Here is a 14,044-nt window from a genome sequence, read left to right on the forward strand (position 1 = left end):
TATCACTGAAAGTTACGGCTCCAGCAACTTACCGCTGATTGTAAAGTTACTTGGGTCGTGTTAGTGACCAACAGCGTACTTAAAATTGGTGGTAATGCCGTCGTGCTTGCCGTCGTCCTGGAGCAACGGTGTCGAGGCTGGCGTTTGGAGTGTTATCACCGCCATACTCGGCGTGGACAAGCTGGGCGACATCAGCGACACCACCGAACACATCAACAGCAAAAGAACTACACCTTTACACGGCGTTATTCACAAAGTCAACAGTCAAATTCAAAACGTACGCACTGAATTTTAAGTGAAACTACAAAACTTTATTTTATTGGAAAAATCTTAATGATCGGTACATGTAGTGTTTCTCTCGGCGGGGGACTATGCACAGTTCTGGCGCGAATGCTGCTCTCTGCGTCTAGCTCCGTCATTTTTAGATTGGCGCCATGTCGGGGATCTCCTACCAGCGCTACAGCGCGAGGCTCGCTGCTGCATTCTTCAAGTAGCTCTGGCGGCAAAGAGCTGGAAGGTTGTCGCGGAGCCTTATGACGTGAGCGAGCGCTGCTGGTCGTGCTTATGCTTGACAACGCTTACTGTCAGAAATGGGGGAAGGATGTGTTTGCCGATGAGGAATTCGCAGGCGCGGAGATGCTGAAGCTGGGGCCGTACTCCCCCATGCTTTAGCCCGATAGATAATATAATTTCTGCCTACAAAAGTCATGTTAAGCGCTTCCTCGCACGACAGCGACCGGCAATTTCGCGCGTCCCAGCAGGCACGACTATAACGGAGCATCGTTCCGGTTTTCTTGAGCTTGCAGCCGACCCTCTCTTCGCGGAAGTCGTTGCACCCGAGCTGTGCAACCGCGCGTTTTGTCACTCGTTGCCGCATCACCAACGCGCACTTCGCTTCGAGGATATGCAAGTTGGGAATTGAACATATTTGACGGGGAAATCATATTATAAGGGTAGCAAATCTGACGGTGTTTTGAATTTCAGTGCGCACTTTTTGAGTTTGACTGCTGACTTTGTGAATAACGCCGTGCAAAAGGTCTATCATCACACTGTGTACAAGCAGTTAGCAAACAAAGTAGCATTTTAACGCTCCGTGGAGGTAGCTTTAGAAGCAGCAGGAGGCACGGACGTCACGGCCGAGGCTTTGTGGTGTTGCAGCAACCGAAGCCATATTCTGCATAAAAAGAGCAAGAACCATAGTAGCAAGCACACATTTAGAACAAGATCTTCGCGCAGTTGTATACACAGCGAAAAGCAGGGACGTACCGTTGATGAAGCTTGGCTTTCGCTACTGAGCCGAAAGGCGGCACGGTGGGCTTCGTCAAGACCACGGGACGACTTGGACATGACGCTGAAAACGCAGGCATCACGCCGCTCATCTTTTCCCAGGTTCGAGGCGCGGTGGGGGCATTTGTGGTGTCGGGAAACGCCCAGAATCGAAGCCACCCTCGCTGCCACCGTTGCCGCAGGTTTTGATTGACAAGGATCAGTTTGGTAGAAAAGAGTGGCCAATCGCTGATTGCCTGAAAGGGACCCGTGGGAGAGTGACTGAGTCACTCAGACGAGAAGGTTTGTCATACCCCACAATCCAACGACGGACCACAACTGGACGTATCCGAATAATATCCGGAGGCGACTCTTCAAGGCCTGGCCGACCTGTCGCCGAAACCTTGGTGGCTACAAGATTTCTCCATAACGGACAAGCTCACACTTCATATTTGTAAATGACATAGGAAATAGTAGATTATGCGATAAGCACCTTCGTGCGCAACTAAGAGACCAGCATTTCCTTCCGATCGCAAGAGTCGTGTCCGGCTGCGGTAAGTGTCCGAAGTGCCAAATCCCACTTGCTCGCCAGGATTATGCCTGCTGGTGACCATGTTTGCTAAAGGAGCAAGTGATCACCCACCCAGCGAAGCTAAGAGACGAGAAGGAAATGACTGTGCTAAGTTAAGTGCTGACGACAAGAAGCCCGACCCTAAGGAGTGTAAGAAAGGACCTCCTTATACCTACAAACCGAGAGAACGAAGCTCCTGTCGCCCTCGCTTACCGGCTAAACAAGCCCTGGAACCTTCCCTACTGAGGACCAGCGAGGTTACTGCAAGTGTGCGCGTGACCTCAGACTAGTCGTTGCTCGATACTAGTGCTCTGGGAGAATCAGTGTATCTACCAACAAGGCGCACAGGGTCTATTATTTTTCCGGTGCTAGGGCTGAGTCAAGGCCTTCAGGTTGAAGCTTCACCCAAATATTCGCTAGGTCTTTGCGGACTTTGCGTATGCTGTGGGTGGGAAGTATTGGCAGAATTAAAATCTGGCGTGTTCCTACACGACACTCCCTTTGAGAAATTCAATATATCCAGAAATTGAACTTAAGTTTAACTGTGATTTTTGTCCTAGAAATAGTGACACACTTGAGTGTCCATTCTCGCCGGTAGCCATAATGATGAGCATACACCGGATCGAAGTCGTAAAGAGCGTACGGCCATGGAAGATAGACCGTGTTAATACTGGTATTGCTACCAAGCCACGGTGCTAACTCCTAATCATTTTTTATCCTTCATTGTCAAGGTGTTGATGTTAAAATCGTGTGCTGTAAATTCCAACCAATTGTTCGGTCTGACTACTCAATGAGTCACTCGCTTGCGGTTTTGCTGTCATTTTCGAAACGGGCCAGACCGTAGATCGTGCTTAGCTCGACACCAGCTCAAGCCGAGTATATTAAAAACATGTAGACAGATTTGCGCTATTGCGTGCGTGGCAACCGCACATGAAAAGTTTGAGCACATATAGAACGCGCAATGCATTGAAACCAGCTAGCACATTTCGATTTCAGCTGACCAGAAGCCTCCTTTCTTCCCAGCGCACCTGGGTACTTCCCCTTATAATAACGCGTATGTCGCCTTTAAGCTCGCCACTCCAGGGAGACAACGAACTAGTTCTTAGCACGTGATCATGTTTCCTAAGCTACGTAATGTGCCTTATTGGCACCGCTGTATCATGCGTATAACGTCCCGCGCTAGTCGATATTTTAGGTTTGGAAGCTTATTTCGCCAATTTTTTCGATCTCCACTATTTTGCTTCATTGGCACTCTCGACACCAACATAGCAGTGCTGAAACCGACAGATAAATCAGAGCACTTTGCGAGAGATCTCGAATTCAAATCGTTTTAGTCGGATCTTAGAGACGTCTGGGTTTGTGCTCTGAAACCCACGGCCGTTCTCAACGAAGCGGTAGTTTTGTAGGTTAGTAGTTTGGCGTCTAGACGACCGCAGCTGCTGTCATTAAGAATGGAGCTGGTGGTTGTAGGCTGGGGTGAGAATCCGTCCTGTTCTGTCCTTCGCAAAACGACCATTTCAAGATCCCGTCAAGTACACACGGACCGTCGACCGCAAGCTAGCAACGCTAGCCTAGCGGAAGCGAAAGGTGGCAGCGTTGGCGCGGAGGCTCCGAAGGCTACTAGGCTAGTATTGGTACTAACTGGGCTACGCAGCGACACGGGAAACGATGGCATGACTGCTGACTTCCGTCGTTGCTTGCCGCTGGCAAGACTGCCCCTTATGGAGAGAGTACACGCATTTGTGTTAGGACCGCTGGTCAATACAGTTTTAAATAAAAAATGTCAAACCTATCCGGACAACCGCTATAACTTCATCGATGTTGGGCGTAGGAAATAACCCTAACCGCAGTCTGTGAACTTGAACGTGAGACCCTTAGAGACATATGCTAGACGACCTAGCCTACCAAAACACCCAAAACTACCGCTCGTTAAGAACGGTCAAACGTGTTTGCGATTTTTTTCTATACCTTTTCGCCCTTAAAATGGCAAATTCCTAGTTTAATGTGGCAAAATGTAAATTCAAAATGTCATTATGAAAAAAGGGGCCGACGCCACTGCTTACTGCTGTCAATCAAATCTGATTTCATTAGTTGGGTTGGACCATCGCGCCGTTAGCGCCGTCAATTGTTCACCATGGGTGACAGGCAAAAATCGTGGCACCTTCGTAGATCGTAATGATGGTGGGTGAATGCAGCATCCCAATAAAGAACGGCGAACCGAGTCGGTAATTTCCGCGCAAAAGTGTTTATTGACCAAGACCTGTACTATCTAATCACTTGTCATACGGGAGATCCTAACGAGGGCCCTCATCCGGAGGGCCCTCGCACAAAAGGTCCATGTGTGATTGTGATGTACCTACCGGTATAAACCGGTACTTTCGTGTAGACGAATGGCTGTAAGCTGTAGACGAAGATTGTAGACGAACGAAAGGTCACCAAATACAATTTGATTAGCCATGAGCGGCAACAACCTTCCCCTTCACGCTATTCAGCCGCCCCCAGAGACCACTTACAGCTCTCACGATGCCGCTGAAGCCGCGCTGCACCAGTGGACGCTAGATCACGGCTTCAACGTCTCTCGCCGACGTGTTTGGTACAAGGGTGGCCCCGAACGCGAAATTTGGGCTCGTAACTACGAGTGTGACCGTGCAGGGGCCCCTAAGAACACTCAATACCTGACCGAGCATGATCGGAAGCGTACGCTACGGGGATCGAAGCGCTCGGCTTGCCCGATGCGGGTAGGGATTAGGGCTGTAGATAAAGATGACACTGCCGGCCAGTGGAAGATTGTTCATACTGCTCGAAGCACGCATCGTAACCATCAACCTTCGCGGGATGTTCGCGTACATGCGCAGCATAGGCGTCGGGCCATCCAAGCAACATCACAACCACTGGCCTAACACACTCTGGATTTGGTTGAGCTTCAGACAGCAGCCGGGGCCACGCCTTCGACGATTCATGCAACAGTTCTAAGCAGCAGACCCACGCTCTCTCATCGTTGCCAAGGACATTTCTAACGCCAAGGATGCAAGCCGTCGACACGACTTGGCATCTAGAACGGCAACTAAGGCCCTGTTTCAGGAACTCGTTAAGCACAAGTTCTTCTACAAGTTTCGCCTTAACCCCGAGACAAACGAAGTCACTCATCTCTTTTGGGCCCACCCAGCGACTACTGCGCTGTTCAAGTTTCACTTCGACGTTCTGGTAGCTGACTGTACCTACAAGACAAACAAATACCGCCTCCCCTTGCTCAATATCATCGAGATCACAACGGCTAACTCGGTTCTTCCGGTTGCGCAGTGTTGGCTCCCCGGTGAAAAGGATGAAGATTTTGTGTGGGCTTTCAATATGCTGCGACTGTAAATGATCGAGAACGATATCGATCCGGCGCGGGTGATCTTGACGGACCGCGATCTGGCGTGTCTAAATGCCCTCGACCGAGTATTTCCAGGTATTCCATCAATGGTCTGCCGTTGGCACATGAACAAGAATGTCGAGGCCATGGCAAGAAAGCATTTAGGTCAGGTGGACGTTGAGAACCCTGCTCCTGGTCAACCAAAGAAGGAGAATTCTTGGCGAACGAACTCATTTATGGCGAGTTTCTACGAGGCTGTGGACGTCGAAACAGAAGCCGACTTCAATGCCAAGCGTGAGGATCTAATTGAGAAGTGCAAACCAGTGTCAGATTACCTCGATCTGCATTGGTGGAAATACAAGACAAGGATTGTCAAACACTGTACAAACAAGTACATGCACTTTGGTGTCCGCGATACTTCCACAGTTGAAGGAGCGCATGCCAAGATCAAGAGCAAATTGGAATCGAGTCAAGGAGATTTGTACACGGTGTTTAAGAAGCTTCTGAGTTGGTGGACGATCGCGGCGTCGGAGACGCGCTTACTTATGGAGCAAAACGCAGTCACTGCACCTCACATATTCCAGAAGAACCGTTATTCCAGAGTAGCTCGTATTATCACACGAGCAGGTCTTGGGAGAGACAGAGAGGCTGTGGAAAGATGCGGAGAAGATCTTAAACAGCGGGGTTCAGCGTAGCAAGTGCTCAGGTGTTTTCCGTGTCGTACACGGCAGACCATACCTGCACGAGTTAATTTCGATCGTCGAGTCCAACGGGCAACGGTTCGTAGCTCCTCGTGATTTCGACAAGCATTGGTGGATTTATAGGGATCAAGATAAGCACACTGTACCAAGAATTCAAGAACCAGCTACAATCCGCACGATTCGAAAAGGGAAAACGACAAGCCCAGCATCGAAAGAATCAAGGCAAAAGAGGGACTGGACGCGAGCCAACTTTCAGTGAGCGCATGGATTTGAGTCATCCTGCTACTCCACCTACAATGGTAGGTCTGCCCCCGATTGATATGCAACAGTTCGGCAGTCACGAAGGAGACGTAATTTTGAGTTTCATAGACGCTTTCCTACCACCGCGTTCATGAAATTTTGCCGGCCGTATCCCCTTTACTGACCAGCAGCCAAACGAGAAGCAGTAGACCAGACAGAAGCTATACGTCTAAATATATGTTTTCTTGCAACTTCAACTTTAAATTTTACTTCAACTTCCAATAATTTGAAAAATAAAGGAAATTTGCAATATGAACCTTCAAATGCGATGTAATGAGATTTACTCTACCTACTGGCCGCTACCGTGGACTCTGCTCTTGTGCGAGCGCAAACTACTCGCCACGGGGATTCGACGTTGGGGCACAACTCGCATTTGAAGACACCCTCCTTGCCCTCGCGCTTTCGCTTCAACCGGTTCGAAGCTCCATCGGGGTTCTGCTCACACAAATACCGATGTTTGCGCAGCCCAGGCCCTTTTAGCATCTTGACACCGCAGAAACCACACACACCATGGCTCGGAAGAACATTTTGGACCACATCAGGTGTCCAGTGCACGTCGTCGTAGCTTAGATAGCAGTGTACACGGTAGTTAGTTTTGATGAAAGCAACACCGCTGTGAATGAGATCTCCTCTAAAGATTAGGCAAAATTCCACGGGAATTTCCACAATGCGCTCTTTGCTGTCGTCCCTGGCAGCGAAGCATCCGTCGAAGACTCGAAGCCTCGTATTGGGCTGCAAAGCTAGCACCATGCTTGCTGGAACTCCGCCGGGATGGGCTGCGCGGGCACGAGCTATGTCGTCGCCTTAATAGTCCTGGTGGGCCTCCTGCTCTGTTCCGCCTGGCTTCGAGCGCATGAACGAGAATACGCCTGGCTTCCAACCCGGGTGCAGCATTCCAATGACTACAGCCAGCGCCTTACGCAGCTCCAAGAGAGCTGGCGACAGCGCAGCACTATCCACGCGAGACTGTTGGCGGTAGGAGTCGTCGCCACCTCCGACACGATTGAAAACTCTAGTGTACGTACGGGCCTTAGCTTCGGCTAGTAGTTTAGGTATAACGCGATCCGGTAGGACGAGGCCCACGGCCATATATCCATCGGCAGCAAGGGCCCGGTGACCGAGTTCATGAGTTTGCTTAGAATCTGAAAGTGAATGCGAAAAACGTTTTTATTTTTGCAACGGGAACGGTCGTTGGGACGGGAACGATTTGCAACGGGGACGGGAACGATTTGCAACGGGAACGGTCTCTGCAACGGGAACGATTTATACTGGTATTTACAAGTACAGATACCGGTAAACTGTAGTTTATCTTACTGCTCTTTTTTATGCGAGGGCCCTCCGGATGAGGGCCCTCGTTAGGTCCTCCCTTGTCATACTCTGTGAGTAGTTCTAATCGCATTTGATCGATTTCCAGACTAGGTATCATTTTGAATTTACATTTTGCCATCGAATTTGCCATTTTGAAGGTGAATAGGTGTAATAATACCTCCCGTAGCGCAGGTGTTACTTGGTCGTACTTAAGAAGTAGGACCAGTCTCTACCATTAAATTATTTTGGGGTGATCTCTTTCTTTCCCCTTGTACGAAATCCCATCGCAAGTGTCTTGCGGATCAACCCTCTTGTGAATGGCATCTCCGTATAAGTTGTAGTACCACTCCTCATCTACATCGAGCTTCTCGATGAGAGACGATGCTTCTGCAGCTGCAGTGTCGTACAAGTTTGCGGCGTCGAGGAACTTCATCGCGTTGATCTTTTTGTAGGTACGACCTGTCATCTCCTGAAACTTTCGCACGCGGAAGTCACGAATCAACTTGCCCACCTTGATGCCATCTGGGGTACTGGTGGTCTCACTATCGACGACGTTGGCATCCAGCTCGGGATCCGACGTCATACTACGCCGATTCCAGTTGGCCGAACCATCTGATAAATACACGTCATCGACGACTACCAATTTGCTGTGGACGTAGACGTCCAGCTTTGGCTTCATCGCGTAAATCTTAAACTTGTTTGGGAACTTCTCCTTGATGGCCTGAACATTTAGATACATGTATTTCTCGTAGCCAGCACTCTTGGTTATCAATTCCGGTGGCTGCACAACGACCATCAGCCGCTGAAGACCCGGTAATACTTCCAGTAGCGCGTCCAGTAGTTCCGGCACGAGGATGAAGTACTGGTCTTCAATATACACGAAATTCTTGGCGCTCTTGATGGCCTTGATACGCGCATGGAAGAGCGAGTTTTCGCCATTCGGAGCGAATTCCCAGTGTTTGTACTTGCAGCTGAAAGTTCGCACGATCTGTACATTCTGGTTGCCAAGTTTCGACGTGCTGTTGCTACTCGCATAGTCGAGTGGTGGCAGGTAGGAATATTGCGGGTTCTCAAAGTTGACGAGGTCGTCACCAAGACTCTGCGTCGGCAAATAGGGTGAGTTCCAACGGGCGAGGAAGTTGTTAGCCACGTCTTTCGCCGCTGGTCCGTGGATGCGCATGCTGCTGTCGACCCAGCCATTCTGCCGGAAATGAACGGCAGATTGTTTACGGATCGCAGTTGCATTGTGGTGAATGGTATCCCAGCGATCGTTTGAGAGGTCGATGCCGCCCACATACGCCACTGGGTGGTCGTCTTTGCCTGTAGAGTTCCCGGAAGCGATCACAAGCGCCTTCTGGTGCTGCGAGGACATGCCGTAAGGGAGACGATCATCGAAGATGAACAACGCGTTGCCGTCATTGATTCCAGACTTTGGGAGTTTGTTGATCTTGTTGCGCACTTTAACGTCCTGGAAGAAAAGAAACTTGTTAGCCCAGCCCAGAATCTTGACGTCGCCTCCACGTTTCACGACGCCGCCAAAGACGATATCGAAATTTGACGTGGCTCCAGTTGGGTCTACGTCGGGCTTGAATGGGATGAGATCAGTATTCCAGGAAGCGAGCATGACGCGGTCGTTCTCTTTTGTCGTCGTGAGATCATCAAAGACCGAGTCGAAAAACTCCTTCGTTACCGTAAAGGTAGTCACGGCGTTGCCTGTACTGTAGGTCGCCATGTCACTGCGAGGGGATCCTCCTCGTGAAGCGGTGATCTCCTCCTCTGTGAGAAACCAGTCGGTGGCCTTCAAAAGAGGTTGCTGTATCTTGATATCTGCGCCGCCCGACTTGTCGACAGTGGAGTTGTCTGAGCCTGAATTCGTGTCGCCATCGCCATCAAACAGGGATGAGAATGACCATGCCATCGATGAAGATGGAGCTAGAGCCAGCATGCAAAAACATACGATAGTGAATCTGGCTACCCTCATTTTCCCCCTCTCCATTGTTGGCGAGCGAGGAGCGAGCCACCCGGCGCAAAAATGGTTGTGAGAGGCAGAATGCCCATGATAAATGTTGCTTGGGCCACAATAGCTAATGTGTTGCTGGATAAGCCAACTTGGCTGTGATGGGCAGAAATGCAAGTCGTGGGAAAAGTGGCTTTTTCTTGCAAATCGCCAAATGCCGTAGCCTAAAATTAAAAATGGTGTGTCTCCACACAGCCTTAAATTAGATCTCACAAGAACGGGCCATTTGCACGATGGTTGGTAAAACTGGTAACTTGGCCGGGAAATGGTGTATAGTTGTAGTATTGAAGGACGGATTCTTCCTGTTCGGAGAAGCCATTCTGGGATGGGAGGATGAGATCTCGACATCATCGTCCTTCGTGCCACATTTTTGAATTGTTTCGTGGAATGCTGGTACGGTATAACGTTTGTTGCTTTTTACCGTCTTTGGTAAATGAATCTCAATGAATAGCACCAATTTGGCATCACAACTGCAAGGACCGCATCAACGAGTGATCTACTGCTGCGTTTTCCGTATTACTGTACTGGCCTCGCCCTCATCCTTACACGAGCACTTTGAATTTGGTTTTTGTTTACAGTATACATGTACTGTGGGAGACAATAATCACAGAACATTTCCTTATTGGACCCCATTATATGGGATCCAATAATATGGTTTTTTGCGATTGGACGGTTCCAGTGTACTGTAGAACAAGCCCCATTTCACATGTACACCGTTCACGCTAATTAGTCGTGGTTCGAATATAGTCGTACTTCGTACTTTTTAAGGACAAGACAGTACTATTACCAGATTTAGTCGTTCAGCCACTCAGTCGCTGTCAAGATCCTGTGCAGTTAATAACTGCCAGTTATACGTATTTTAGAATTGCCCATGAGCACCGACGGAAAGCGTTCTCTGCAGCATGTTGTCGCTGTCAGTGACAGAGTCAATTGTGCGCTCGTCAAGTAACATGTATTTATAATCAGTGAGCAGTGTTCACAATAGCATATCAAAACAGTATACTACAGCAAGCTCCGCAGCATTCCGCTTCATTCATTATCTACTCCCCTTCACTTTGAGCTGGGGATGGCTGTGTTTGAAATGAATGCATCTGCGGTACTATCTCCGGCACCATTCCAGGAATTGGCAGTCATAGCCACATTTTAGATTCAGTATAGCAAGAAGAGTTAACCGCTTGGTTCCCGACGTCTTAAGTTACGGACATGACACATTTATTATGTTGTAACTTACGGCATAGCAGAAACAACAATAGAAAATGGCTCGGAAACAGAAATCCAATACTTTAATCAAGTCATTTCAAAATTATTAAATTCAACAGTTAAATGAGAAAAAACGAGTTAGGGATCAGGGACGAGCGGGAACGATGGGATGCACGGGAAAATATCCGGCCGCCACTCAGTGGCCCACATCCAGATACCACTCATTATCGATTTTGCCCCATGGCGCGCATTCGCTCAGAGAACCGCACGAGAACGGACGCCGTTGCTGCGGTGACACGAAACATCGACTTTGGACACTTTTGGAGGCAATTAAGAGCAGTGGGGTGGAAATACATTCGGTCGAAGGGGATCCAGACAAAGGGAAAATACGTAAGTGCAGATGAATCGAAAGTATTGGTTGGAGAAGAGGCTGTGGTTGCGTACTCGTTGGAAACAGGATTGTTGGGCGATGGGGCGATTGTTGATGAAGGTAATGGTGCCGACCAAGAAACCGTCACCCCTGAAAAGACCACAGCTGACATCGACAGGACACCCGCTGCCGCACCCTCTGCTGCCGAGAAGACCACATCTGCCGCTGCCTTGGATGCTGACAAGACCGTTGCTACCGCCGACGAGATATCCGCTGCTTCCGTCACTAAGACAGCCGTTTCCGCCAAGAAGACCACCTCTGCCGCTGCCTCCGCTGCAGACAAGATCACTGCTTCTGCCGTCGAGACATCCGCTGCTTCCGCCACCAAGACGACTGTTGCCGCCGAGAAGACCGCTGCTAGTGTCAACGAAACCCTTGCAGCCGCCGACGACAACGCCAAAAACACGTCGGACGCATTTGACGATGTACGTGCGTCGCAAATTGATACGAGCGCCGAGCTGTCCCAGAGGACCATGAATGAGCGCTTTGGTACACCTAGTAGCTGTAGTAGCTCTGACCCAGAGCTTTCCCAGTCAGCGGTTGCACGGGCGTTTTGGCTGTCGAGCCTGCAGCTGCTGTCCGAAGTGTCTGGCGCGGAAAGCGACACTAAAACGGACACTGTACCCACTGCCCAACAAGACAGCGTACCTGCTGCTCGGCCTGCGAATGCTCGTGGTACCCGACCTGTAAGTGTACCTGAAACGCCTTCTACGCGTGGTCTACGCTCTCGGTGCTCGGTGAAGAAAGACGTGAACTTCATTTCAGACGATGAGGACTTGAGCGAGTATGAGAGCTTTAGCTCGGGCGAAAGTGACGACGACATAGACGCCGACAATGATGACGATGGCATCGATGATTGTGACGAACCGGAAGACGATGATGAGCTATCAGAAGACGACGCTGTTCCGATGGACGCAGCATTCATCGAATCGCTTCAAGTGGGGAGCGATGCCCTAAACAAACAAGCAACCCAGCAGCTCGAGGACGCGTTGCGAGCAATGCAGTAGACGCCAGTGTCGCACCAGTTTGAGGAGGGGACGCACCCGTACCCTGGTCTAAATATGGATGAGGCGCATCCGATTGCTGAATTGCGCGGTCTTTGCCACTCTCCGCTACTATCTTTCTTCTACTTTATGCCCAAGGCGCTGGGGTTAGAAATAGCCACAGAAACGAACCGGTATGGCCTTCAGCAGGTCAACCGGCGGGCAGAGCGAATACATGCGAAGCAAAACGATCGGCGGCGGGAAACGGTCAAGCAAATCAGTCGGCGGCAGGCGAAGCCGGGATACGAGACGCACGAGATTTTGCACGTCATCGGGCTCTTAACAGCGCGTATGCTTTGTCCGCAAAGACGACGGTTTGCTGCTAACTGGTCGATGGTGGAGGACGGAGCCGTTCCTGCTGGAAATTTTGGAAGATTCATGGGACGCAATAGATTCCAAGATATCTTGTGTGACTTACACTTCGTAGACAACGAGGCGGAACGTACACGGGACAAACTGTGGAAGCTGCGAATGGTTGCAGATACGTTGCAAGATCGCTTTCAGGCTGCGTGGACTCTACCAGCGGTGTTCTCCTTTGACGAAGGCGTACTACCTTCCACTCCTAAACGAAACACGACAAGAATGTTCATGCCCGATAAGCCTCACCGATACGGGTCAAAAATCGTTATGGTGTGTGATTCAAGAGCTGCGTATTGCCATAGGTATTTACAATTCTCTGTATGTCGTAAGTTACGTCTTAAGTAACGTGTCGGACCGGTTATGTCGTATGCTACTAGATTCGAGCTATATACGGGCAAGCGTAGAGCTGGAGACGGCGATAACGCATCATTTGATCATAAGACCGGTGCATCTGCAGTCGTTCGGAATTTGAAGACTGTGCTTGGCCCCACCACGCGACACCCATGGCACGCAGTCGCTATTGACCGCTTTTACACGTCAATTCCTCTTTCCATAGACCTATTGGCGATGCAGGTGTATGTGATCGGTACTATCATGACCAGTTGGCTCGGATATGATGCGAATATCAAAAAGAAGCGCAAGTCACGCCCAGCTAGCATATCCCGGGGCACGTTAACGTTCTCCCGCTCGGTGGCCATCCCCAACATGATTGCTTTTAACTGGTAAGACCGGAAACCTGTGCACTACCTGTACACAGGCTCAGCAATGACAGAGACGACGATTGCCAGAAACATCAAGCCGGTTGGAGCAATCTCCGTTCCCTGTTCAGCAGCTGTGACCGACTACCAACGTTGGATGGGCGGAGTTGACGTGCATGATCAACCCCGCCTACAAACGTACTCGTTGCAGATGTCCACTAAGTTCAAGAAGTATTACAAGAGTCTATTCTTGGGCTTCGTGGATCTAGCACTAGTTAATGCGTATATTTCGCACAGGGAGTCTGCACGTATTACTGGATCGCAAACAGTGAAATGAGGAGAGTGGCATGGAGTCCGGCAGAACCAATTGCTGCAGCTGAAGGTGGAGGATTTCGCAGGTATAGTGGCCACAACACCATCAAGCAGCCAGAAAAGAAAGCGTGTCCAGTTACAACTCACGCGTGCAGTGGAGCAATTGGATGACTTGGTGACTGTTACGGGCGTTCAAAAGCGCCGACAGCGGTCGTGCAAGGTCTGTGCGCTCCTGCGCTCGGATCATAAGAAGAAGTCTTTCGCTACGACGTTCTTTTGCGAGCGTTGCTCTATTGATGACGCGAAATGTTGGCTGTGCAATACGATACGACGACAGTATAAGGGAATTGCCAAACGTGCTTTGAGATCTGGCACGACGACTTCGATTGCGGTCAAACAATATCCGCTACCCTGGGCAAAAGAGTTGTACTGCGGCGGTCGGGTAAGAAGGTTGGTGCACACAAGAAGACCCGCCGAGAGCTG

The 14,044-nt window shown here is 49.9% G+C and overlaps 2 protein-coding genes across 2 annotated transcripts; both read right to left on the reverse strand.

The window, feature by feature from the left end:
* Window positions 1-1,083: 1,083 nt before the first annotated feature.
* On the reverse strand, window positions 1,084-1,379 carry PITG_10566 (uncharacterized protein; the record flags this gene model as incomplete). Its single annotated transcript, XM_002902293.1, has 2 exons — window positions 1,084-1,174; window positions 1,267-1,379. The coding sequence occupies 2 exons, from the start codon at window positions 1,377-1,379 to the stop codon at window positions 1,084-1,086; spliced, it is 204 nt and encodes a 67-aa protein (XP_002902339.1).
* A 6,551-nt stretch (window positions 1,380-7,930) lies between these two features.
* On the reverse strand, window positions 7,931-9,125 carry PITG_10567 (phospholipase D, putative; the record flags this gene model as incomplete). Its single annotated transcript, XM_002902294.1, has 2 exons — window positions 7,931-7,943; window positions 8,005-9,125. The coding sequence occupies 2 exons, from the start codon at window positions 9,123-9,125 to the stop codon at window positions 7,931-7,933; spliced, it is 1,134 nt and encodes a 377-aa protein (XP_002902340.1).
* Between the last annotated feature and the right edge of the window lie 4,919 nt (window positions 9,126-14,044).

Source organism: Phytophthora infestans, genomic scaffold (genome assembly GCF_000142945.1).
Source record: "Phytophthora infestans T30-4 supercont1.18 genomic scaffold, whole genome shotgun sequence".
NCBI classification, from domain to species: Eukaryota; Oomycota; class Peronosporomycetes; order Peronosporales; family Peronosporaceae; genus Phytophthora; species Phytophthora infestans.